This window comes from Oncorhynchus gorbuscha, linkage group LG17, assembly GCF_021184085.1.
Source record: "Oncorhynchus gorbuscha isolate QuinsamMale2020 ecotype Even-year linkage group LG17, OgorEven_v1.0, whole genome shotgun sequence".
Classification (NCBI taxonomy): domain Eukaryota; kingdom Metazoa; phylum Chordata; class Actinopteri; order Salmoniformes; family Salmonidae; genus Oncorhynchus; species Oncorhynchus gorbuscha.
The window spans coordinates 52,305,613-52,332,610 of NC_060189.1; the positions used below are offsets into that span (position 1 = coordinate 52,305,613).

A 26,998-nucleotide genomic window follows, 5' to 3' on the forward strand; every position below is an offset into this window, starting at 1 on the left:
TACATTCATTTATTACATTTCCACAAAAATATAAATCCTCTTTGACATTATGGGGTATTGTGTGGAGGCCAGTGACAAAAATATATATTTTAAATTCAGGCAGTAACAGAACAAAATGTGGAAAAAGTCAAGGGGTGTGAATACTATCTGAAGGCACTGTAAATGGCTCCTAGCCTCCCATTCATAGGCTACTTTCTGTCCCTGTATTGGTTATAAAGCGCTGTCTGGTGTATGTAGAAAAGGGTGAGATCAAATGTGATGTATACTAAAAAGAGATTCAATGAAAGTCAGAATGAAGAAAGTCAGAAGGTCAGAATGAAGTCCCATTTTGTCCCATTTTGTTTCAAATACACCATATGAAAACCACACATACACATCTCAGCAAGACAGCTGCATGAACTTGATAAACTGCATTAATTTTTTCATTAAAATTCTTGAATATAATTATGTAGTTGAATGTAAGTAATGAAACAGGCATTTAGCCTACACAGTACAAACACAATATATATCACACAATGTCTGGATGCAATATTCTACCCAGGAATATTAAACAATCTGAAATCATTTACTCTCGTTATTCCACATGCATCTGTGGATCTTTTCCGCTGACAACAATGAAAATGAATATTGTCTTTAATGCAGGGTTTGATCTAAACATCAGAAGCTATCAAGTGGAATGGTTACTTTCTATGCTATACAGTGGAATGTTTTTTCTGCTGGTGTATCCTGAGGTATCTCCTCTCTGAGAACCTCTTCTCGCAGTGCGTACAGGCAAATGGCCTCTCTCCTGTGTGGACCTTCAGGTGCCTCTTCAGGTTCGACGAGTGTGAGAAACTGGCCGGGCACAGGTGGCAGCTGAACGGTTTCTCCCCTGTGTGGACCCTGTGATGCCTCTTCAGGTCACCAGCCTGGGCGAAGCACATGTGACACTGGGTACAGCTGAAGGGTTTCACCCCTGTGTGGACTCTCTGGTGGATCTCCACCTTCTGGAGGCAGCTGAAGCTTTTGTTACAGAGCTTGCAGAGGAAAGGTTTATCTTTACTATTGCCTGATGTGGCTCCCCCTCCCTGAGTCTCGGCTCTAGCCCTGTTGTTTGAGTTTAATACCTGATCGGAAAGCCCCATCGACATGGACACTGGGTCGCGACACCTGAGCTTGTGTAAAGAGGAGTGGGTCGAAACATATGGATTTGTCTCTAAACTTTCCCTGTAATCTAATAAATCTCTGCCTTGTGAGTGTCCTTCTCCTAAGTGAGTCTCGTCTACATTCCATGTCAGAGGAGCGTCACCCTCCACTTTCACAGTCGCCTCATCTACGACTATAACCTCCCCTTTCTTATCTAGGCACCCTTCAGAGTATACGCTACTACTGTACTGGTTCCAGTCCCCTCTAGACAGATCAGTCTGTGTCTCTAAACCCAAGGGCATGTTGCCAGGGTCCATCTCTATAGTGTAAGAACAAGAAGGATCATTGCCAGTCTCTAACACGTCACTTGCGTCCCGATGGGAATGAACTGTCCTTGGGTTTGGATTACCATAAAGTAAATACTCTGAGCCGGGAGCAGGAGGACAGCCCAGTGGTCCCAGCTGCAGTCTCTCTGTGTCTAATCTGTGGTCAGATCCTGTGTGTAAAAGCCTGTGTGTTAAAGTCTCTGTGTCTGTCTCTGACTTGAGGACGGCATTTGGTTTTCCACTGAACTCCGTGATGCTGCATTGGGTCCTGGGCAGGGGTGAGGTGGCGATTATCTTTGTGGCTACAGGGGGCACTACGCCAGCCTCTTCTCCAGTCTGGATGTCTCTGCTGTGTCGTGGGTCCTCCTCTCCTTCAGTCCTCTCCTGCTTGACCAGAGATGATCCTCCATAACCTGCAGCCTTTGCATCTGCAGACTGACAAGAAGAGGAGGTTATTATCAGTACATGAGTTGGTTAACAATGTTGTCGTCACAAGCTCCCCTTTGGCAGATAAATAAGAATGTACATGTAAGCAAGTGAATAGCTGAGGGGAGCCTTTCTGAAATAAACAGGCCACATTTGACGTAGTGTAATTTTTATGTTACACTATGACACTAACCTCTATCACAATAACATGCTGGGTTGAGGTTCCACTCCCCTCATCTACAGCTATGGGTTGGTCATCTCTCCACGAGACATGTTCTGCTGGCTTCACAAAGCTCCTGTGGCCTCCAGTGAGATGTCCTCCATCTAAGAGAGTGATTGGGGGGAAAGGGGTGGTTAAGTTAGCTACTGTCAATGCTCAATGATATATTGTACACTATTGACACTGTCTACAATTGGCAAGGATGTAAGCAGGGCTGGACTAGCACATCTGGGGCCCGGGGCACCAACAGTGGGGTCCGAAATTATTAACACCCTTGATAAATACTGAGCAATTTAAAAAATGGGGAAATTATATAATTTTCTTACAATTGCTCAGAGAGAGGTTTTGTTTAACAAGTCATAACAAAATGTACACCCGTTTTCAATTCCTTTCAATACCCTACCTTGCGAGGATAACGGCGCATAGCCTTTTTCTAAAATGTTTTATGAATTGGAGAACACATTGAGAGGGATCATAGACCATTCCTCCATACAGAATACTTCCAGATCCTTGATATCCTTTGTCTGCGCTTATGGACTGCCAACTTAAATTCAAACCAAAGGTTTTCAATGGGTTTCAAGTCCGGAGACTGTGATGGAAAATGCAAAATGTTGATTTTATAATTCTTTGTGATTTCTTTGTGGATTTTGATGTGTTCTTTGGGTTATAGTCTTGCTGGAAGATTCACTTGCGGCCATGTTCCAGGCAACCAGGTTTTTGGCTAAAAAGTCCTGGTTATGGGTAAAGTTCATGATACCATTGATCTTAACAAGGGCCCCAGGACCAGTGGAAGCAAAACTAACCCATAACATCAAAGACCCACCACCATATATTACAGTAGGTATGGGGTTATTTTCTGCTCATGCATCCTCATTTCAACACCAAGCCCACCACTGGTGTGCCTGGCCAAAGAGCTCTATTTTCATGTCATCCAACGTATGTAAACGCCTGGAGTTTGCTAAATGGCACTGGCACTTGGATTGGAACCGGTGCTTTGGTCAGATTACATGAAAATAGAGCTTGTGCATGCCCGTTCGGTAAAGCGGCTCTGGATATCAGGTAATAATTCTCATCAATCAATCAATCGATAGCATATCATGTTCCATGCATCACATTATTTTAATTGAGTATGACAATAGGAAATTAAGTAAATCAAGAATCTGGTTAGAATATGATATTGTGTATACAAGAATAATTTGTTCTTCATTGACCTGCCTGGTAAAATAAAAATGTTTTTCAAGATAGCTAAGTAATTAGGGGAAGTATGACACACTATCCAAAAACTGACCAAGAACCAATTCTGGGCAGTGGTGTGAAGTACTTAAGTAAAAATACACAGGCAAGGCAGACAGAATTATGGTACAATTCACGCACCTATCAATATAACGCAATGCCATTCCTACTGCCAAATACTGAGTTTGTAAATTATGTCTGAGTGTTGTAGTTTGCCCTATCTGTAAAAAAAATACAAATCACGCTCTCTGGTTTGCTTAATATAAGGAATTTCATGTATAGTATTTAAGTATGAATATTGAGTACCTTTTTCCATTACTGTACTTCATGGAAAACTCCAACCAAAACTATATTTTGGTATTTGTTTCATTAGTCCATTGTTGATATATGCAAAACATTTTGGGACTGTGTTAGTATAATTTAATTATGCCAATGTGCTTTCATCAATTGAAAGCCCTTCATCTATTTTATGAGAATTTGTAAGATTTATTGTTGCATAAAATAGATGCAGACCAGTCTTTAAATAATAGGTAATATAATTTATTATCGGAGCGCGCTACCACTCAAAACAAAAGCATCAGTTTAAATACAGATCATGACGTCATTTCACTGTCTTAAACGAACGCCCCCTCCCTCTCGACAGGACAAAGTAAGGTGAAGAGTTCATTCTAACTTACTAACACACTCCCAGATAACATTTGACCCCTCAACATTATCGATCACCACTGAACTGACAGGTTTAATTAACAGAAACCCTAGGAATGCACTCACTGCCTAATCTAAAAACCCCAGAGCTAAGTTTCAGGTTGGGTCAACCATAGGCTAACGACCTTATGTGTTTACACAGTCCACAACCCATTTGTTCCTGCCCAGTAGAAAGGGTGTTCATTAACATTCTATTCCTCCTTGTCCTGTCACACAATTTCTTCTTATGAACTCATATTGTTAATCAGATATAATATAACAGAGTATAAGTTTACTTACAGTTCCATATAAAATGATTTGTTCAGTCATATTAATCATAATTTCCTAACAGACTGTCAGCAATCAAGAATTCAAACTTGATTTCAAACACACCCGGTATGAAAACAGATACTTTTAGACTTTTGCTCAAGCAGTATTGACGTACACTTTAATTTGAATACTTTTCTATCGAGGTATCTTTACTTTTACTCAAGTATGACAATTGAGTAATTTTCCCACCATTGATTCTAGGAAAGATATCTAAACACATGCGCAGTGGAACCTAGCTCATTTCCAATACATTAGAAATTATTTCACTACAGAGGCAGCAAAACTGTACTTCAATGTTACGCTACTCCCCTACTTAACATACTGCTTGACAAGTTGGGCCCAAGCTTGCTGTACAACATTAAAAACCCATTCAGTCTGTCTACAAACAGGCTCTCAAAGTGCTTGATAGACATCATCCCTGTTACATCCTCAGATCTGAGAAACGCTTGTGCAACACACCAACGCATGTCTTGTATTCAAGATCCTAACCGGCCTGGCCCCCCCTCAACTTAGTACTTTTGTGAAACAGAAAACCCAAACCCATGGTAGCAGCCACAAGGTCTCCCATGAGAAGTGACAGTATAGTTAGTTCCCTTAAGGAAAAGCACCTTTAGTCAAACTGTTTTCTCTGTGAGACCTTCCCATGTCTGGAACATACTGCCATCAGAAACGAATAACTGCACCATCACAAAAACATAGAGACATGGCTAAAGACAATAAGACTTGTGAACACAATCCCTGGCTGTGTATTGCCGCTTTCCATATGATCTTTTGTCTGTAGCTTGTGAGGTGTGTAAACACTGTTTGTTGCTTTTATTTATTGTGTTTTGTTGCTTTTTGTGCTACGTGTGGCTTGTCCTGTGTTGCTTTGCATGTGCTCATTGCTAATTTCGTATCTGTATTATAATTAGCCGTCTGACCAAAACCGGCACTTTTACTGAAACGATGATTAATGTGCACTGTCTCTGTAAAAAATTAACTCGACATTCTGGAAAATGTACCTCTTGCCATTCCTCTGTATCGGTCGAGGATCTTGACACTACTGGGACGACTGTCGAGGACGCGCTTTCGCGTTGTCCTCTCTGCGCGCTCCCGTGCCACCTTCTGTTCTAGTAGCTGTAGTTTCCTCCGCATTGCTCTGTTTTCTTTTTTGCTTTTAGTTATTTCCAAACGAAACACTGCATAGTCGTCGTCTACGAGTTTACAGATCTCTGCCACGGCTGCATTTGCTAGCACCTCCATGATGGAGGCTATTTGAGTGTGAAAAAACATACAGTTAGCCATTGTTAGCGTTAACTATAAAATATCAACCAAGTCCTGTCTACAACGAGAATGAAATACTACCTGAGGTAAGTATGTGATTATGTGCAGTTAAGATTCATTTTGATATCTAGGGTGTTAATAAACGACTAGATAAATTAAAACCCAAACGTGGAAATTGTTCTTCCGTTTACACGGAAAAGAAAATATCTCATTGGTTGGCGTCATAGCTCAAAGGGTGTGGTTAGACGAAAGGTTTGGGCGCTGTTCTTTGAAATACGGCACAGTTTATGAAATTATACACGAAATCTCCTATGTTCAGCAGTGTTGGGGAGTAACTAATTACATGTACTCACTAACACACGCATTTAGTGGCGTGTATTCATTCATGGATGGTGAAGTGGCGTGTATTCATAAATTGTTGTTGGTATTGTTTAGTTGTCACTGTATTAGACTAAGCATAGGTGATAAGATGATGTTGAAATGGTGATGGAATAATGGAGGCTGCTCCTGTTTTCTTTGCGACTTGCGGTAACTCACTGCGGTCCTATATCAATAGTTGTTTATCAGTCCAAAAATGTCGGACACATTACCTTGCTTGACCATGCTGTAGGTAATGTAACTGTTACATGCAAAAAAAAAATGTGACTTCACCCTACAGTTTTTGTAATGAAACAAATGTGTGGTTGAATTCATTCTGTTTTCTCATTGAAATTCAATTCAGCATTGAAAACAGGTGCAAGTTTAAGTTTGTTCCATCTGAGTGATTCTGACCACAAGTCAGAGACCACTGATGACACCAAACGCGTTTGATTGATCCGTTTTGTCTTCTTCTAATGCCTGTTAAGGGGAAAGTCATCCAAAAGTACCAAAGTAATCATATTACGTTACTGAGTTTGGGTAATTGTAATGGGAAATATGAATTAGTTGTGTCCACATAACTGAGTATTTGACTAACCTTGTAAAACTGTCATATTATAATCTCCTGTTCTGATTATAGTTCTGTGTTACAAACCAGCTTGCTTCTGTGTCCTCGTATAGATAAAAGGAGAACTGAAAGTCCTGCCCAAGAACAGGAAACTATTAAGATATGTGCTTATCACCCAATGCTTCCTAATTCGGACTGACTGTGCTGTGTAACTCTGTTATTCTCCTGAGCTCAGAAAAATAAAGAATCTTACTTTGACTTGGAATCCAGCAAATCCTTATTTTATAATATCCACCACATAATCCAAAAGTTACATTACTGAATACAAATTTGGACAAGTAACTAACAGATGACACTTAGAAAGTAACCTACCAAACCTGATGAACAATATCTTTCAAGCTGAGAACAGACTTCTTTACAAAAGAACAGTGTGTCGGCTAGAGTAGAACATAACAGTAAGGTAAATATTTAACTTGTTCTAGCCCAGGTTTACTGTCTCTCTAAAAACAGGTATTTACTCAAGCCTGTTTCAAATGATAAGTTAACAAAGAGTTAATGAGGGGTATGTGGTTAATTGCCCTCTTACCTCAAGACACTTCACATAACTATAATATGTCAGCGCTAAAGAATGGTTCCCAGATATCCCAAGTGTACATCTAAAACCACACTTCTAAGATTTCTCCCCATTGTGGACACTCCTATGTCTGATAAGGTTACTCAGGAAAGAGAAGCGCTTGTCATATAGTTTACACTTGAAGGGCCTCTCCTTGGTGTGAACGGAGTGCTTCTTCACATAGTTTGTCTCAGCGATGCGCTTTCCATGCGTACGGCTTGTCAGTGTCCATCCTAATGCTCGGCCTTCCACGTTGTGACCCAATGACACCCCAGGAAGTAGAAGCAGGAGATACCACCAATGTGATTAGTCCTTGAGCTCCCTCCTTGACCTCTTGCCATTGTTTGGGTGTTGTTGGCATTGTGTGCTGTGTTATAGGCTAGGTACCTCTTGTGGTGAATGCCCATCCTGACCATGTCTGTATTGGTGGGGTAACCATGAGGTAACTGAGGAAGGCTAGACCCAGGTCTTCTATGAACCCGGGCATTAGACGAGACCCTGAAGGAGAAGACAGACTTCCTGTTAGACTCCCACCAGGGGAGTCTCTCACAACTCTCTGTGAAGGCTGCAGCCCAGGTTGACCTGGTCTGTTCATCATGGATACTGTGGGGTTTGTATCATAGGAACAGGAGGGTCTATCTCTATCAGCCCCAGGTCCTGTTTCATCCCTGCACTGAGAATGTGAAAAGAAGGGTCTGGGCTGCAGACTGGATCCCTGACTGGAACCTCTGTCTCGGTGATGACCACCAAAGCTGAGGTTGTTCAGTCCACCATGGACTGTAGACTTATAACAAAGATTGCACAGAAAAGCATAAAGGTTTACATAACCTATTTGCTGTACACACAAACATGACATGCTATAATAAAATGCTAACCACAGCCAAGCCCGTCTCTTAACACTGATTCAAGTACCTAATAATATGCAGCCATTTGAGTTTGTTATAAATATCTTGACTCAATGGTACAAAAACAACAGTCAGTCAGCACAGATTACATTTTGTATTTAATTTCAATATAAAAAGATAAGAGATAAAAAAATAGAAGAAACCCGCACACTGCTCCTGCTAGTATCACTGCTCTTTATTTAAGCTTTAAGTATCGGCCTCAAGGCCTTCATCAGAGATTTTTTGAGTGTTTACAACCTGCACCCTTATGTAGACACTTGCTCCACCAATGCATCGAATGGGTATTGGAGTCGAGGGAAAATAAGCAAGTGTTACCAAATATAACAATGTGCATTTCATAAGTATTATAAAGTGTGTACATAAAACGTATTAAACCATACTAAAACCACAATGAGTACATGACCTATCAAGTTCACATTTAAAACCACATACTTGGGCATTTCATTATTAAGACCTTTAGGGAATAATGTCTGGAGGGTGAAAATCCAAAAACAGTATTTTTTTGCTCAGAGCATTATTTATATCACCTCTCGTATATCTTGACTTTCTCTATGCCACAAAATCTAAAAAGGTAGAAATGTCATTAAAATGTACTGCGACTGGATAATCCAGGTTGTTACTCGTGATAGAACTTTTACGTTCACTAATTCTCTTTGAGAGAACGAGAGGTTTTACCTACATAACACAGCCCACATGGACATTTAATTATAGATAACATGGGTGGTGGAGCGCGTAATAATGTAATTTATTTGGACCCGTTTTTTTGTACGTGGATGGCAGAAATATTCAAACTTCATATTGTTGCACTGTGTGCAACCTCTGCATTTATAACTACCATACAGAAGAGGGAGTCAAATAACCTGGCTCATTTTCTATTGTGGCTGGCAGTTGGCATGGACCAATCTGTCACGTAAATTGCAACCTCTCCTATATACAATATCTGGACCACGAAAGCCTGTCAGTTGGAGCTGGACCCCGAAAGCCTGTCAGTTGGATCTGAAGCTGGACCCCGAAAGCCTGTCAGTTGGATCTGAAGCTGGACCCTGAAAGCCTGTCAGTTGGAGCTGAAGCTGGACCTCAAAAGCCTGTCAGTTGGACCTGAAGCTGGACCCCGAAAGCCTGTCAGTTGGACCTGAAGCTGGACCCCGAAAGCCTGTCAGTTGGACCTGAAGCTGGACCCCGAAAGCCTGTCAGTTGGATCTGAAGCTGGACCCCGAAAGCGACAAACTTCCACAAGTGTGTAGGCTACTTTGTTTTGTCATCAAAACAAGAAAAGGCATACATCACATCATAACTTGCATATATTATATTATATATTACTGTTTTCAATAGATCACCAGAAGATACAGGACGAGAGGGGTATACTACGAAGCAAGCTAGATCTACTCACAGTTTTCTAAAGCTAGCTAGCTTCACTTCGCTTCCAATTCAAGCTCATTCATCCGTACTATGACATTGGATATTGCTCATCTGCCTGCTGCTAACTCTAGCAGGTTTGTAACTGCACGTGCATGTTGCTCATGGCTACTCCAACGCTAAACTCTTTATTTAGACAATGCTGAAAAATCAAACCTTGGGGAAGTCTCTGCCTAATTTTCATTTAGTGCAGAAATCAAAATGAAAGCGAAGTTATCTTGCAATTCAATAGGCTACAGTGTGAAATAGGCTTTTAGAAGTGCTGTCTTTATTTTATTATTTTGGTGTGCTTATCAATGCACAAGCATATTTTCCCCCACTCCTATCGATAAAATAATTGTATTAAGTCATACAAAAGTTACTGTGCATGAAGTTTCAAATACATTTGATGTGATTATGTATTTTAACATTACTATATTTTAACACATTTGATTAATAAAATATTTAAATGAGTTGTTTTCCTGTGAAGTTGATGATGACAATCTTTGTGAAAGGGAGGGATTCTGATTTCATTGGTCCTAAACTCGAGGCTCAGACACCTAATTCAAGATAAATGTAGTTCTTTTGCCGATAGTGATGGAATTTAGCTTTACGAGTGTTTTAACGATGCATCTTTCCGAATAATGTAACATCCGTTTCGACTCTGTCAATCACCGTATTCTTATCGGCAGACTCAATAGCCTTGGTTTTTCTAATGACTGCCTCGCCTGGTTCACCAACTACTTTGCAGACAGAGTTCAGTGTGTCAAATCGGAGGGCATGTTGTCCAGACCCCTGGCAGTGGGGGTACCACAGGGTTCAATTCTCGGGCCGACTCTTTTCTCTATATCAATGAGGTCGCTCTTGCTGCGGGCGATTCCCTGATCCACCTCTACGCAGACGACACCATTCTGTATACTTCTGGCCCTTTCTTGGACACTGCTAACTAACCTCCAAACAAGCTTCAATGCCACACAACACTCCTTCCGTGGTCTCCAACTGCTCTTAAACGCTAGTAAAACCAAATGCATGCTTTTCAACCGTTCGCTGCCCGCACCCGCCCGCCCGACTAGCATCACCACCCTGGTTTCGACCTAGAATATGTGGACAACTATAAATACCTAGGTGTCTGGCTAGACTGTAAACTCTCCTTCCAGACTCATATTAAACATCTCCAATCCAAAATCAAATCTAGAATCGGCTTTCTATTTCGCAACAAAGCCTCCTTCACTCACGGCGCCAAAATTACCCTAGTAAAACTGACTATCCTACCGATACTCGACTTCGGCGATGTCATCTACAAAATAGCTTCCAACACTCTACTCAGCAAACTGGATGCACTTTATCACAGTGCCATCCGTTTACTTACCAAATCACCTGATACCACCCACCACTGCGACCTGTATGCTCTAGTCGGCTGGCCCTCACTACATATTCGTCGCCAGACCCACTGGCTCCAGGTCATCTATAAGTCTATGCTCGGTAAAGCTCCGCCTTATCTCAGTTCACTGGTCACGATAACAACACCCACCCGTAGCACACGTTCCAGTAGGTATATCTCACGGATTTAAAAAACAGTCTCTTTCACTCCTATACTTCTGAGTATAACAATGTTCCAAGTTTAACCCAGAATCTTACAAACCTAAAGCATGTAATTAAGAAATGTATAGTACAATCACAGCAGTGATTGAAAGACGGTATAAGGCATGAGTTGAGGTGTTCAGAGGCTTGACTTCAGTGCAGGACAGGGGTTGAGGTGTTCACAGGCTTCAGTGCAGGACCGGCTCATCATGGATGGATGGTGTTGGAGAATAGCTCAACTCTTCCACTGAGGGCAGGACAGGATTTGACGAGGAAGACAAAAAACAATAACACTACACAGTTAAACAAAAGAGCTAATGAGTTAGTCCAAGCCAGGAGTAAAATCATTGATGTGTAATAATGGGATTGTGCTCGTATGTGAGTGACTCTACATACAGTAATGAGAAAATTGATAGGGGTACTCACAGTGCTTGGAGAGGAAACATTCAATGTACCAGTGGATGAGAATGAGATGTGGCTTCCGTTCATGTCAGGAGTTGACAATGGTAGACACTTCTTAAATCCAGTAACAGGAGGGGACTTAGATGTAAATACAAATAGCAGATACATTCCATTACAGCTGCGCCATCTTAGGTTTGGGCAACGAGTTTCTCCATGAAGTTAAACTCAGACATCTCAGAATTCACAAAGTCAAACACAGACTGAGCATCTCGCCCACATGACAAATCAAAGTAGCCCAAGAAACGTTCCTGAATAAAGCCCTGATCATCCACATACCTTACAACTTCAAGCAGACTGGTGGCACCATAGGTCCCAGAGGGCTGTTGCAATTTTTTTCCCCCAGGGCCTAGAGTTTTTCCTTATCTGGTAACCTAACCAGGAAAACTCTGGACCCTATAAGGTATGACAGTGATTAATACATGGTAAAAAGGTTTCATGGGTTATGATGGGACCATTTTTTTTCTAATCAGGTCACATGCTTTTAAAAACCATGACAAACTGCAGCAACCTTATACTTAGGGCCACTTAGAAATGGCCTTGTTTTTGAAAGAAATGTAAATTTTTCTGTATTCATGCAGCTCCGCGCACATCAGTCAAAAAATACATATTGAATGGACAATTTAGGCTATGTGGGGTGGTGTGTCGACCAGATGCAGTCAAAACATAACACGCTCATGCTTTTAAAACAGAACGCACTAAAAGGTTTGGCATTAAAAATGTATCTGAATAATTAGCAGGGTAGCAATGTTATATTACATATTTCAGACAAATTACAGATCGAAATGCAATTTAAAAAATAATATTAGAAAGTTTCAACTCATTATTAGTCTGAAACATATTGCGCATAATGTGTTTCTCTTCGAGAGAGTGGAGGGGTTTATCTTAGGTGTTTGAAACAGGGGGTGGGGTGGAGGGGTTAGGAGGAGGCATGAAGGCTAAATAGGGCGGACACATAAAAACGGCAAGGGGCAATAGATTGGAGAGTACACCTGTCCTCGCAGTGTTCCGCCCTCATGAACTTCTGGAGATAGGAACCCTGCTGCAAACATACGCTGCTTCATACATCTACCGCTTCGGTCTCCGGCCATCGTCTCGCCTCTTGTTTTATTTTAGAGTGGTCGTTAAGGAATTAATGATCCGAAAGCACCACCGTACCTCTCCATAAATTAATTCGGCGTTTGCAGTACATGCTTTACACCTGGACTTCCATTGCGTGTGGAGAGCTCACACTTTCTTTTCCGTATTTACTTTTCTCGAGGATACTACCTGTACCCCTGCTGATGGTATGCCCCGCTCAACTTCATATCTGTAGCATGTTCGATAAATTGACGTAACAATATATCCTAGAACATTACATCTATCCAAGTACCGTACAGGATTAGGCTACAAAATTGCAGAAGGCTCAGACGGGCCACATTTAAAAACAAATGTAAAGCCATTTACATGATTGAAATAGCAGAAATTTATCAGAAATACAGTGTAGACATTGTTAATATTGTAAATGACTATTGTAGCTGGAACTGGCTGATAAAAAAAATACAGTGTAGACATTGTTAATATTGTAAATGACTATTGTAGCTGGAACTGGCTGATTTAAAAAAATAAATAAAAAAATAATGGAATTTCTACATAGGCATTGAGAGGCCCATTATCAGCAAACGTCACTCCTGTGTTCCAATGGAACGTTCTGTTAGCCTTTTAAAATGATAAACTTAGATTAGCTATGTTAGCACAGCTGAAAACTGTGGTAATGATTAAAAAAGCAACAACTGGCCTTCTTTAGACTAGCTGAGTATCTGGATCATCAGCATTTGTGGGTTCGATTACAGGCTCAAAATGGCTAGAAACAAATAACTTTCTCCTGAAACTCGTCAGTCTATTCTTGTTCTGAGAAATGCAGGCTATTCCATGCAAGAAATTGCCAAGAAACTGAAGATCTCAACAGTGATGGGTACTATTCCCTTCACAGAACAGTGCAAACTGGCTCTAACCAGAATAGAAAGAGTGGGAGGCCCCGGTGCACAACGGATTAAGAGGACATTAGAGTGTCTAGTTTGAGAAACAGACACCTCAAGTCCTCAACTGGCAGATTCAGTAAATAGTACCCGCAAAACACCGGTTTCAACTCAACAGTGAAGCGGTGACCCAGGGATGCTGGCCTTCTTTCAAAAACAAGGACATTTCTAAGTCACCCTGAATTTCTGAACAGTAGTGTATATTTAGACTAGATTAAGAGGGGGATTTCCTCTACCCAGACACAGACACAACCACTGATAGACAATAGAACTCACAGGGCTTATGCAACTGTAGGCCTAATAACATTAATTTGCATGTCATCACTATCATCCCATACAGCATGTCCAATCTCTGTTTAGGTGCAGCCTAGGCTGCTGCAACATTTATGTAATGAGTTATTGCTTGTCTGTCCGGAGTGATTGTGTTATCACCTTTGCTAAATAAATACAGAAGGAAAGTGGAAAGCCTACTTGAGCGAGCATAATACAAATGTGCCGCGTCAACCTCTCTCTTTAATCACACTTAAGGTATTATGCGATGGAAGCTATCAACATATTCTGAATGGATTACGACATCTCAGAAAATACAGTCGAAAGTTCCATAACGTGCAATTACCTCTGCAAGTAGTTTCTCTTGTTAGCGGAACTTTCCCTCTCTTCCTGTTCTCTAAACAGCCAATTATTGCATGCTGTGAGGTTCTGTGTTACACATTAAAAGCCCATTACCATATAATATGTGATGGAATATTATTTGCTGTTGGCTTGCGTGGGTGTATGTGTTATGCAACATAGCTGACTTGAGACATTGTTAACAGTTTCAGGGCCATGGGCCTTTCTCGTGATGGAAAAATACAGAATAACATGAAGACAGGAACTATGCAATGAGTTGTGGGGGACACATACAGAACGTAGTGTAGCAAACCACAGACTGTCTTTTGTTAGAACTCAAACTTAGCAATAACAGAAACCAGATATGTGATAACGGTATCTAGGGTATGAGCGCATAGATACTCTACACAGCAACAGTTACATCTATCAACTGGAGCACCCGGGGGCTGGGACCAGCTTGTGCGCCAACAATCAATGATAGGTTGAGTAAGTTTAAACCACACTTGACCTCTACTCTGACAGGCCAGCTCGGAAGCAGGAACTACTTCTGTCAGAGTATTAAAGAAGATACCTTTAGGGTGTTGGCCAGTTCTCTCTTTGCCCTGCGAGGTGGGACAGAGAGCCCGTATATACGAAAATCGCATTTACCACTTATTGCTTAGCTAATAAAAAGTACATAGTATACAATCGGTGACTCATTGTCATATTTATCCTGATACCAGATTCGATTGACGCAACCCTAACAATGCCCAAAAATGTGTCGATAAGCAGCTTGATACCGTCTCTGTTTCTTCCTACTTTCTCGTTGTGTTGCGCAGTTTGAATACGCAGTCCTACGTCCATTACATAATCGATGCAGCTTTTTCCCAGAAGCTTAAATCTGATGTGGGCATGTATATGCTCCCTGCTTTTGTTATGGCGTTTGGCTGAACGATTGATGAGATAGGGTTAGTTTAGTGGAGTCTGCCACTAGCACAGTCTGTAGTCATATCCCCATTGCGACCGTGTCTGTGCCTCAATCTAGGTTGGGCAGAACTAAATATGGTGGTGTTCGCTTTAGCAAATCTCACTGGAATAAAGACCTCCTCCATTCCTGTCATTATTGAAAGAGATTGTGATATCTCAAAATAAGGCTACTTAATTTTAGATCCCTCACTTCCAAGGCAATTATAGTCAATGAACTGATCATAATCTTGATGCGATTGGCCTGACTGAAACATGGCTTAAGCCTGATTTAATTTACTGTGTTAAATGAGGCCTCTCCTCCTGGTTACACTTGTGACCATATTCCCTGCGCATCCCGCAAAGGCAGAGGTGTTGCTAACATTTACTATACCAAATTTCAATTTACAAAAATTGAGCTTCTAGTCATGAAATCTATGCAGCCTATTCAATCACTTTTTATAGCTACTGTTTACAGGCCTCCTGGGCCATATACAGTGTTCCCTGAATTCCTATCGGACCTTGTAGTCATGGCAGATATTATTCCAATTTTTGGTGACTTTAATATTCACAGACCCACTCCAAAAGGCTTTCGGAGCCATCATTGACTAAGTGGGTTTTGTCCAACATGTCTCCGGACCTACTCACTGCCACAGTCATAATCTGGACATAGTTTTGTCCCGTGGAATAAATATTGTGGATCTTAATATTTTTCCTCATAATCCTGGACTATCGGACCACCATTTTATTATGTTTGCAATTGCAACAAATAACCTGCTCAGACCCCAAACAAGGATCATCAAAAGCAGTGCTATAAATTCTCGTATAACCCAAAGATTCCTAGATGCCCTTCCAGACTCCCTCCACCTACCCAAGGACATCGGAGTACAACAATCGGTTAACCACCTAACTGAGGAACTTCATTTAACCTTGCGTAATACCCTAGATGCAGTCGCACCCGTAAAAAAAAAACATTTGTCATAAGAAAGTAGCTTCCAGGTATACAGAAAATACCCAAGCCATGAAGCAAGCTTCCAGAAAATTGGAACAGAAATGGCACTACACCACACTGGAAATCTTCCAATTAGCCTGGAAAGACAGTACCGTGCAGTATCGAAGAGCCCTCACTACTGCTCAATCATCATATTTTTCCAACTTAATTGAGAATAAGCACAATCGAAAATTGATTTTTGATACTAGGTTCCAAGAAACAAAGATCTTCTGTTGGATCTGACAATTCATCTTGATGGTTGTACAGTCGTCTCAAATAAAACTGTGAAGGTCCTCTGCGTTACTCTGGACTCTGATCTCTCTTTTGACGAACATATCAAGACTGTTTCAAGGACAGCTTTTTCCATCTACTTAACATTGCAAAAATCAGAAACTTTCTGTCCAAAAATTCTGCAGAAAAATGTATCCATGCTTTTGTCACTTCTAGATTAGACTACTGCAATGCTCTACTTTCTGGCTACCCGGATAAAGAACTAAATAAAACTTCAGTTAGTGTTAAACACGGCTGCTGGAATCTTGACTAGAACTAAAACATTAGATCATATTACTGTAGTGCTAGCCTCTCTACACTGGCTTCCTGTAAAGGCTAGGGCTGACTAAGGTTTTACTGCTAACCTACAAAGCATTACATGGGCTTGTGCCTATCTTTCTGATTTGGTCCTGCCATACATACCTACACGTTCGCTATAGTCACAAGGCACAGGCCTCCTTATTGTCCCTAGAATTTCTAAGCAAACAGCTGGAGGCAGGGCTCTTACCCCTATAGAGATCCATTTTTATGGAATGGTCTGCCTATTCATGTGAGAGGCGCAGATTCGGTCTCAACCTTTTAAGTGTTTATTGAAGACTCATCTCTTCAGTAGGTCCTATCGAGTGTAATCTGGCCCAGGGGTGTGAAGGTGAACGGAAAGGCACGGGAGCAACGAACCCCCCTTGCTGTCTCTGCCTGGCTGGTTCCTCTCTCCACTGGGATTCTCTGCCTCTAACCCTATTACGTGGGCTGAATCACTGGCTTACTGGTGCTCTACCATGCCGTCTCTAGGAGGGGTGCGTCACTTGAGTGGGTTGAGTCTCTGACGTGATCTTCCTGTCCGGGTTGACGCCCCCTCAGGTTCGTGCCGTGGGGCAGATCTTCGTGGGCTATACTCAGCCTTGTCTCAGAGTAGTAAGTTGGTGGTTGAAGATATCCCTCTAGTGGTGTCGGGGATGTGCTTTGGCAAAGTGGGTGGGGTTATATCCTGTCTGGTTGGCCCTGTCCGGAGGTGTAGTCGGACGGGGCCACAGTGTCTCCGACCCCTCCTGTCTCAGCATCCAGTAATTATGCTGAAATAGTTTGTGTCGGGGGGGGCTAGGGTCAGTCTGTTATATCTGGAGTATTTCTCTTGTCTTATCCAGTGTCCTGTGAATTTAAGTATGCTCCCTCTAATTCTCTCTTTTTCTTCTCTCAGAGGACCTGAGCCCAAGGACCATGCCTCAGGACTACCTGGACAGATTACTTCTTGCTGTCTCCGGTCCACCTAGTCATGCTGCTGCTCCAGTTTCAACTGTTCTGCCTGTGGCTATGGAACCCTGACCTGTTCACCGGACATGCCAACTTGTCCCGGATGTGCTGTTTTCGACTCTCTCTCTACCGCACCTGCTGTCTCCAACTCTGAATGCTCTGCTATGAAAAGCCAACTGACATTTACTTCTGAGGCGATGACCTTGTTGCACCCTCTACAACCACTGTGATTATTATTTGACCCTGCTGGTCATCTATGAAAGTTTGAACATCTTGGCTATGTACTGTTATAATCTCCATCCGGCACAGCCAGAAGAGGACTGGCCACCCCTCAGAGCCTGGTTCCTCTCTAGGTTTCTTCCTAGGTTCCTGCCTTTCTAGGGAGTTTTTCCTAGCCCCCATCCTTCTACATCTGCATTGCTTGCTGTTTGGAGTTTTAGGCTGGGCTTCTGTATAGCTCTTTGTGACATCGGCTGATGTAAAAAGGGCTTTATAAATACATTTGATTGATTTTCTTCAGGTCACTGTACCCCCTTTCGCACAAGGCTCTGACTTTCCAAAAAGCAGGCAAGGTCAGCAATACAGGTGGCTTGATGGAAGGCTCCCTGTTAACCTGCTGCACTTTTGATACCAATTGGTATTGAACGCCCTCACCTTTTCATCCTTCTTCATGAAACTGTTCTCAGGCAGAGGTCGACCCTTTGTTTTAATTTGCACCTTTTCTGTGTACCCCAGAGAACGAAAGTGGTTCTTCAACAAAAACTCCACAACATTTTTGGTAGCGTTAGCCATTCTGCTGACGAAAACTGCATGCTTGTGCTGGTAGCTAGTTAGCTACTGCTACTTGCTTCTGAAGTTTGATATTATTCAATTCAAATTCTTTTTTTTTCAAATTACAGAAGGAGGTAGATTTGAAATTGTTTTCTTGGTTTTAGAACTGTATTATTGTCCAGTTAATGCAAGTTATTTCAATTGGCCTTGCTATCCCTTTTTACTCTCAATCTCTATCCAATAATGTCACCAAGCTTCTCGACACACAGAACCCCCCAGAATGCTCTGCAGCACAACCCCAATACAACACACTAGGTTCATTCTCTGATCATAATCCTATGATTGGATGGATAAGATGTCAGTTCATACTGCAAAATCTTTGATTGGTTGGAGGTCATCCTCTGGAAGTGTTCATAATTACCATGTAGGTCTATGGAAGGGGGGTATTGAAGTCAATCTAGCCAGAGGAAAACGGAAACTAGCTGTCCTCTGGCTACACCATGGTTCTTCCCTGGAAAGTGCTGTTGAGGTTACAAAAGACCTTCATTTTAAAACTGCGTTTTAATCAATTATTTGATGACATATGAATATAATTAGTATAGTTTTATCTGAAAAAAATAACTTTTTAATGTTTCACTTTTTATTTTTATGAAATTTCACTGAGGAGGATGGCCCTCTCCTGCTGCATGTACTGGTAACATGATTTGATACCCGGTTAGATGGCATTAAGTTTTTCCAAAACTGTGGTCTATATTAACGTGAAAGTCAGTAAAATACTACTGAGTAAAAGTCAAAGTATTTGGTTTTAAATATACTTAAGTATAAAAAGTAAATGTAATTGCTAAAATATACTTAAGTACCAGAGTAAAAGTATAAATCATTTAAAATCCTTATATTAAGCAAACCAGACTGCACATTTTTCTTGTTTTTAAAATTTACGGATAGCCAGGGGCACTCTCTATAAGACATAATTCACAAACAAAGCATTCGTTTTTAGTGAGTCCACCAGAGCGGAGGCAGTAGGGATGACCAGGGATGTTCTCTTGATAAGTGCGTGAATTGGACCATTTTCCTGTCCTGCTAAGCCTTCAAAATGTAACAAGTACTTTTGGGTGTCAGTGAAGATGTTTGGAGTAAAAAGTACATTATTTTCTTTAGGAATATAGTGAAGTAAAAAATGTAAAGTAAAGATACCCCAAAAACTACCTAAGTAGTACTTTAAAGTATTTTTACTTAAGTACATTACACTACCGACGTTAGCAGGCTAGTTGGCTAGCAACCTTGCAAGCTGATTTGTAACAAATTCAAAGTATTTGCTTGTAATCTGGCTGATGACTACTGGTTTCAAATGTAATTGAAACCAGTAGTCATGAGTGTAAATTATATGGTTTAGTTATTTCTGTTGGAGTTTACATTATGGAGAATAGGGTGGCTTGCCTGGGGCCTCAATATTACGTCACACCGCGCAAAAACAACTTCCGGCATGACTTCGACATTCTGATGGGTTTTATTGCATTTGGACTTTTGATGCGTATACGAATGCAATTCCATATGTTACATTTGGTTGAATTTTTATGCTTACCTACCCTTTAATGCAGGTTTTGATCTAAACTTCAGAAGTTATCAAGTGGAATGGTTACAATTTTATGTTAATAGAGTGGGATGGTTTTTCTGCTGGTGTATCCTGAGGTAGCTTCTTTCTGTGAACTTCTTCCCGCATTGCGTACAGGCGAACTGCCTCTCTCCCGTGTGGACCTTCAGGTGTATCTTCAGATTGTCCTGGCGGGAGAACCTCTTCTCACACTGGGGGCAGCTGTAAGGTTTCTCCCCTGTGTGGACCCTCTGGTGCCTCTTCAGGTCACGAGTCTGGGAGAACCTCTTCTCACACTGGCTACAGCTGTAGGGTTTCATCCCTGTGTGGACCCTCTGATGGATTTCCACCTTCTGGAGGCAGCTGAAGCCTTTGTTACAGAACATGCATAGGAACCGTTTCTCTTTACTATTGCTTGATGTGGCTCCCCCTCCCTGAGCTTGGTCTCTAGGCTTCTCGTTTGAGTTCAATACCTGATTGAAAAGGACTTGTGAATCGCAAGGCCCCACTGACGTGGACACTGGGTCGCGATCCCTGAGCGAATGTAAAGGAGAGTGGGTCGCAACATTTGGATTGGTCTCTAAGCTTTCCCTGTAATCTAAGGAATCTCTGCCCTGCGACTGTCCGTCTCCTAGATGACCATCTGCATTCCATGTGGGAGGAGCGTCGCCCTCCACTTTCACAGTCACTTCATCTACCACTATAACCTCCACTTTCTTGTCTTGGCACCCTTCAGAGTATACACTACTACTGTACTGGTTCCAGTCCCCTCTAGACAGATCAGTCTGTCTCTCTAAGCCCAAGGATATGTTGCCAGCGTCCATTTCTGTCACGTAAGAACAAGACAGGTCGCCAGTGTCTAGCGCATTATCATCATCTCCACGGCAATGAACCATCCTCTGGCTCTGGTGAAATACAGGTAAGTACTCTGAGCCTGGAGCTGGAGGACAGCCCAGTCTCTCTGGATCTGATCTGTGGTCATATCCTGTGTGCAAGAGCCTGTGGGTTTCAGTTAAAGTCTCAGGGTCCATCTCTGACGACGTTCGGTATTCCACTGACCCGATGCTGCATCGGGTCCTGGGCAGCGCTGGGGCGGTGATGGGGTTCTCTGTGGCTAAAGGAGCCGTTCTTTCAGTCTTCTCCTGCTTGACCAGAGACGGTCCTCCAGGACCTGCAGCCTCTGCATCTGCAGACTGACGAGAAGAGGGGTGGTACATGAGTTGAATTGGATAACAATGTCATAGGGAAGTCGCACAAGCTCCTATATCCTCCTGAGACCCAGCAATTCATTTTTATGTTCTTTAATGGACATTCGTTTTTGATCCGTATCTGCCACTGTGTTAGGTCCTGTTGTACCTATGAGAGGACATTTTGGGCTTTTCAATTATCAAGTGTAGCAGAGTCACCTTCATAATTTTTTCTTGTGTGTAATTATTTTTGAGAGTTTGATATTCAATATTTTCTAATAGGTAAATATCTCAAGAATAGTTTGAGTTTTCAGAGCAGTGGAATAATTTTCACACTAAATAAGATCTAAACAAGAGCTTTTTAATAAATGTTCTCTGTTCATATTCACTATCAATTTTTATGTCCAAACGTTTTTTTCCGGGTCTCTGAAGGCTATGACAGGTAAATGTAGCTGTACAAAAGCTAAAGAACAGCAGGTACCCTAGTGGTTAGTGCGTTGAGCCAGTAACCAAAAGGTTGCTAGATCGAATTCCTGAGCTGTCAAGGTAAAAAATATGTCATTCTGCCCCTGAACAAAGCAATTAACCTACTGTTCCTAGGCCATCATTGTAAATAAGAATTAGTTCTTAACTGACTTGTCTGTTTAAACAGCTAAAATAGAAGAAATAAAAAAGAACATACGCACATCCAGATACTTTCCGAAAGGTCCTGGAGTTGAAGGCAAACTCATGGAAAACAGAAAGGAAAACACAGCACACTGCTGCTCATGCTCCCAGGTGATATTTATTTACAACAACATTTAAGCAAGTGAGTAGCATTGGGCATTTGAAATGATTTCACTATTTAAATAATATCATGATGTTTTAAAGAATGTATTTAAAAAATGTTTTACTTCAATGAAGATTTGAGAGAGAAGGTGCTCTACACTAAGGGTGGGGGAGGGTTTAGAGAGGAGCAGGGGCAAATGTGTGTAGCACGGAGGGAGAGAGTAGCCAAACCAACTCACGCTAGTTAGACAAACTTGTTGCTGCCATAATTTCTGTCATGCATGTCTTGACTGCATTGTTGTAAAGACGCTAGCTAGCTACAGTAGCAAGGTTGAGGCTATTTTGCTGGGCTTCCCTCCCTTGTCTTCAACTCCTTTCATATGAAACAGCCTACCTGTTGGTTGATCATTGTAGTCAACTTAATTATGTAACTTCAATTCCATTTTGCATTGATTAGAAAGCTCCCACTTCACTTGCTACACATGGTTCCTCTTGATTGACCGACAACAAGCTACACCAGTGTGAAACGTATGTGGGCTACCGGTGCCTTTTTAAAAATGAAAACTGTCAAACTGTTTTATTTAAAAAAAAGGTAATGTAATGGTCTATCTATCCTTGTAGGCTATGTCGCAGTGTCACTTAGATCATTATTTAATTTTAGAAAAATGAATACTCTCCCTAGTAATCGAATAGTAACAGTTTGGATATTCGAATAACCATGCCCATTCCCTCGCTGAGGGTAGCCTTTTTGAAATAAACTGGCCACATTTGCTTTACAAAGTAACACGTTTTAGGCAACTCTATTACACTAACCTCTATCAAAATAACATTCCCCTCATCAACAGTGATTGGTTGGTCATCTCTCCATGTATTGTGTACCGCTGGCTTCGCAAAGCTCCTGTGGCCTCCAGTGAGATGTCCTTCACCTGAGAGAGTGATTGGGGGAAAAGAGGTGCTTAGTAGAGCCTGACCGATATGTTGTTGTTTTTTTGTCCAATACTGATTCCTGTATTGGGGTGACAAAACGTAACGATACAGATGTATCTACCGATATACTGTTACAGTGGAAAATTAAAGTGTAATATTTTCATAAATTGCTGTCCAATAACTACTTCAAATGTTGATTTCTTATATTGTGACAAATTATACGTAAGAATGGCCGCAATTGTTCAGATAAGCATCAGATTACCCTTTTTCCATATCGGTTAGTTTCAATTATCCACTGATACTAATATCGGCCGGGCTCTAGTGGTTAGATTAGCTACCGTGAATGCTCAACAGTATATTGTACACTATTGACAGTCTACAATTGGCAAGAATGTAAGGTAACATTTCTCATAACTTCTTGATATACTATTTATTGATTGATGTATTATGTATCCATTTTTTTCATTAAATACAATAAACAAACATCTGGTTAGAATATTATATTGTGTCTTTACGCAAGATGGCTAAGTAATAAGGGGAATTGTTGCTTATTATCCAAGAACTGTCAAGAACCCAAGTGGGGTATTCTGCAAAATGTACCTCTTGCCATTCCTCTGTATCGGTCGAGGATCTTGACACGACTGGGACGACTGGCAAGGACGCGCTCCCGTGATACCTTCAGTTCGAGTAGCTGTAGTTTCTTCTGCAATGCCCTGTTTTCTGTCTGGCTTTTAGTTATTTCCAAACTAAACACTGCATGTTCGTCGTCTATGAGTTTACAGATCTCTGCCACGGCTGCATTCGCTAACACCTCCATGATGGAAGCTATTTGAGTGTGAAAAACCATGCAGTTAGCCATCGTTAGCTAACGTTATCAACTAGCAAGCTAGCGTTACGTAGATAACATATAAACGAAGTCCTGTCTCCAACGCGAATTACACACTGCCTGTGGTAGGTTTGTGATATTTTCTGTTCCAGGGTGTTAATAAACGTCTAAATAACAACAATAAAAACACTAACATGGAAATTGTTCTTGGTCACTATTTACTTCCGTTTACACTTGAAAGGAAATTATCTTATTGGTTGGCGTCATAGCTCAAAGGTTGTGGTTAAATGAAAAAGGTATACGCACCGTTCTTTGAAACGCGGTACTGGTTTTTATACTGAACAAAAATACACTGCTCAAAAAAATAAAGGGAACACTTAAACAACACAATGTAACTCCAAGTCACTCACACTTCTGTGAAATCAAACTGTCCACTTAGGAAGCAACACTGACAATAAATGTCACATGATGTTGTGCAAATGGAATAGACAACAGGTGGAAATTATAGGCAATTAGCAAGACACCCCCAATTAAGAAGTGGTTCTGCAGGTGGTGACCACAGACCACTTCTCAGTTCCTATGCTTCCTGGCTGATGTTTTGGTCACTTTTGAATGCTGGCAGTGCTTTCACTCTAGTGATAGCATGAGACGGAGTCTACAACCCACACAAGTGGCTCAGGTAGTGCAGCTCATCCAGGATGGTACATCAATGCGAGCTGTGGCAAGAAGGTTTGCTGTGTCTGTCAGCGTAGTGTCCAGAGGATGGAGGTGCTACCAGGAGACAGGCCAGTACATCAGGAGACGTGGAGGAGGCCGTAGGAGGGCAACAACCCAGCAGCAGGACCACTACCTCTGCCTTTGTGCAAGGAGGAGCAGGAGGAGCACTGCCAGAGCCCTGCAAAATGACCTCCAGCAGGCCAGAAATGTGCATGTGTCTGCTCAAATGGTCAGAAACAGACTCCAAGAGGGTGATATGAGGACCCAACATCCACAGGTGGGGGTTGTTCTTTCAGCCCAACACCATGGCAGGAAGTTTGGCATTTGCCAGAGAACACCAAGATTGGCAAATTCGCCACTGGCACACTGTGCTCTTCACAGATGAAAGCAGGTTCACACTGAGCACGTGACAGAAGTGACAGAGTCTGGAGACGCCGTGGAGAACGTTCTGCTGCCTGCAACATCCTCCAGCATGACCGGTTTGGTGGTGGGTCAGTCATGGTGTGGGGTGGCATTTCTTTGGGGGGCCGCACAGCCCTCCATGGGCTCGCCAGAGGTAGCCTGACTGCCATTAGGTACCGAGATGAGATCCTCAGACCCCTTGTGAGACCATATGCTGGTGCGGTTGGCCCTGGGTTCCAGGGCCAACCGCACAATGCTAGACCTCATGTGAATGGAGTGTGTCAGCAGTTCCTGCAAGAGGAAGGCATTGATGCTATGGACTGGCCCACCCGTTCCCCAGACCTGAATCCAATTGAGCACATCTGGGACATCATGTCTCGCTCCATCCACCAACGCCACGTTGCAGACTGTCCAGGAGTTGGCGGATACTTTAGTCCAGGTCTGGGAGGAGATCCTTCAGGAGACCTTCTGCCACCTCATCAGGAGCATGCCCAGGCGTTGTAGGGAGGTCATACAGGCACATGGAGGCCACACACACTACTGAGCCTCATTTGGACTTGTTTGAAGGACATTACATCAAAGTTGGATCAGCCTGTAGTGTGGTTTTCCACTTTAATTTTGAGTGTGACTCCAAATCCAGACCTCCATGGGTTGATAAATTTGATTTCCATTGATAATTTGTGTGATTTTGTTGTCATCACATTCAACTATGTAAAGAAAAAAGTATTTAATAAGAATATTTCATTAATTCAGATCTAGGATGTGTTATTTTAGTGTTCCCTTTTTTTTTAGCAGTATATCATGTTTTGGTTCACCTGAGATAAGGGAAACTCAGTCCCTCAGATTAATATAGATTTTTTTAAATAAATCAGCACAGATTAGATTTTTTATTTAATTTCAACAAAATGGTCATACTCTATCCTTCTGGACTTGAAGTACAGTACTTTGATATGTAACAAGAAGTATACATTTTCTCACTATGGTAACACAATCGTCTGTAAATCTGGTACCCTCGAATTGATAAAATGAATGTAAGAATACTTTGGAAAAGGTTCAACATTAAATTACACACAACTTCACTACTTTATGCCAAGTAAACAAGAAGTAAAGCACTATACTTTCCTCATAAAACACCAGCATCAAACAACAGGACAGGGTTGTCACTTTACATCAGTGAAGCATTTTTACAGACACCATCCCACCAACCATATCATCTACTCTGCCTCATCATACTACACAGTACCAGTCAAAAGTTTGGACACGCCTACTCATTCAAGGGTTTGATCTGGGCCTTTATCCATAGTCTCATAGTAAGAGCGCTGATCTAGGATCCCCACCTGCCTATACTGTACTGGCTCTGACCTAATACCATTCATGTAGTTGACAGTGGACTAAACCTCAGTGACACTGTGTGTGGTCTGTGTGCTGCTCAGTTAGTTACTCTGTAGGTTCAGACGAGGTGTAGTGTGGTTGTCCTCCATGACCATGGTCCCCTCAGGGTTCCCCAGACCCTCCTCACAACCCTCCTCCTTCACCAGCAGCACCTCTGGACCCTCCTCCTCCTGGAAGAGACAGGTGATACAGATTACACAGACATACACTCCCTCAGGTACATACACACAGATAATAAACACATTTTCAACATAGTGTTAACCCATCCCAACTACATAAATGCTGTAGTTACATAATTACTTCATTGATGTTAAACCCATCATGGTGGACATAAATATGATGTTGTGGATAAATATGAGTCAGCTATGATAAGTCAAAAGTCATCATCAGACGAGCCTGACTAAACTATTTTGAAGTGTACATGTAACCGAGTTAAGAACGTACCGTAAACTCACTCCATAGCTAGCTTGAAATGTTGCCGATGGAGCCATTCAAGAGGTACCTGTTGTAGGGCGTAGTAGTTTTGCACGCTGTCAAGGAGGGCGGTCATGAGTGTTGCAGAGGATCACTGGTTCAAGCCCAGTATGGGGCAGTCAAACAGTGGAGGAAGCTAAGCTGTTAGCAGCATAGACTCCCTTCACATAGAGTAGGTGTTTGTTAGTGTGGGTATATTTAGTAAGTGTATATCGGTTATAATGCACTGTTGTGTGTATGCAGAATAGGGTGAAAGATGTGTTGTACACTGAGTGTAGAAAATATTAGGAACACCTTCAGAATATTGAGTTGCACCCCTTTTTGCCCTCAGTACAGCCTCAATTCATCGGGGCATGGACTCTACAAGGCATCGGAAG

The 26,998-nt window shown here is 41.9% G+C and overlaps 1 protein-coding gene across 5 annotated transcripts; it reads right to left on the reverse strand.

Annotated features, from left to right (window-relative positions):
• Positions 1 to 26,455, reverse strand: LOC124001657 (gastrula zinc finger protein XlCGF48.2-like). Of its 5 annotated transcripts, XM_046308646.1 has the most exons (4): positions 5,689 to 5,793; positions 5,346 to 5,594; positions 2,071 to 2,201; positions 1 to 1,886 (listed from the first exon to the last, which is right to left on the reverse strand). In XM_046308646.1, exons 2-4 carry the CDS (start codon positions 5,584 to 5,586, stop codon positions 693 to 695), a joined length of 1,566 nt encoding a protein of 521 aa, XP_046164602.1. In that variant the 5' UTR covers positions 5,587 to 5,594; positions 5,689 to 5,793; the 3' UTR covers positions 1 to 692. The 5 variants fall into 5 exon arrangements, with proteins under 5 accessions (XP_046164602.1, XP_046164601.1, XP_046164600.1 ...); XM_046308645.1 differs by lacking the exons at positions 5,346 to 5,594; positions 5,689 to 5,793 and adding an exon at positions 23,411 to 23,906; XM_046308644.1 differs by having other exon boundaries at positions 5,346 to 5,790.
• Between the last annotated feature and the right edge of the window lie 543 nt (positions 26,456 to 26,998).

Bases quoted from the DNA above. Each gene is read 5' to 3' on its own strand.
- LOC124001657 (XM_046308644.1), bottom strand. From the start codon at position 5,628: ATGGCTAACTGTATGTTTTTTCACACTCAAATAGCCTCCATCATGGAG. The intron at 2,202-5,345 runs GTACATTTTCCA...TCACTCTCTTAG, and splicing joins ATACAGAGGAATGGCAAGAG to ATGGAGGACATCTCACTGGA. The intron at 1,887-2,070 runs GTTAGTGTCATA...TCTTCTTGTCAG, and splicing joins AGCATGTTATTGTGATAGAG to TCTGCAGATGCAAAGGCTGC.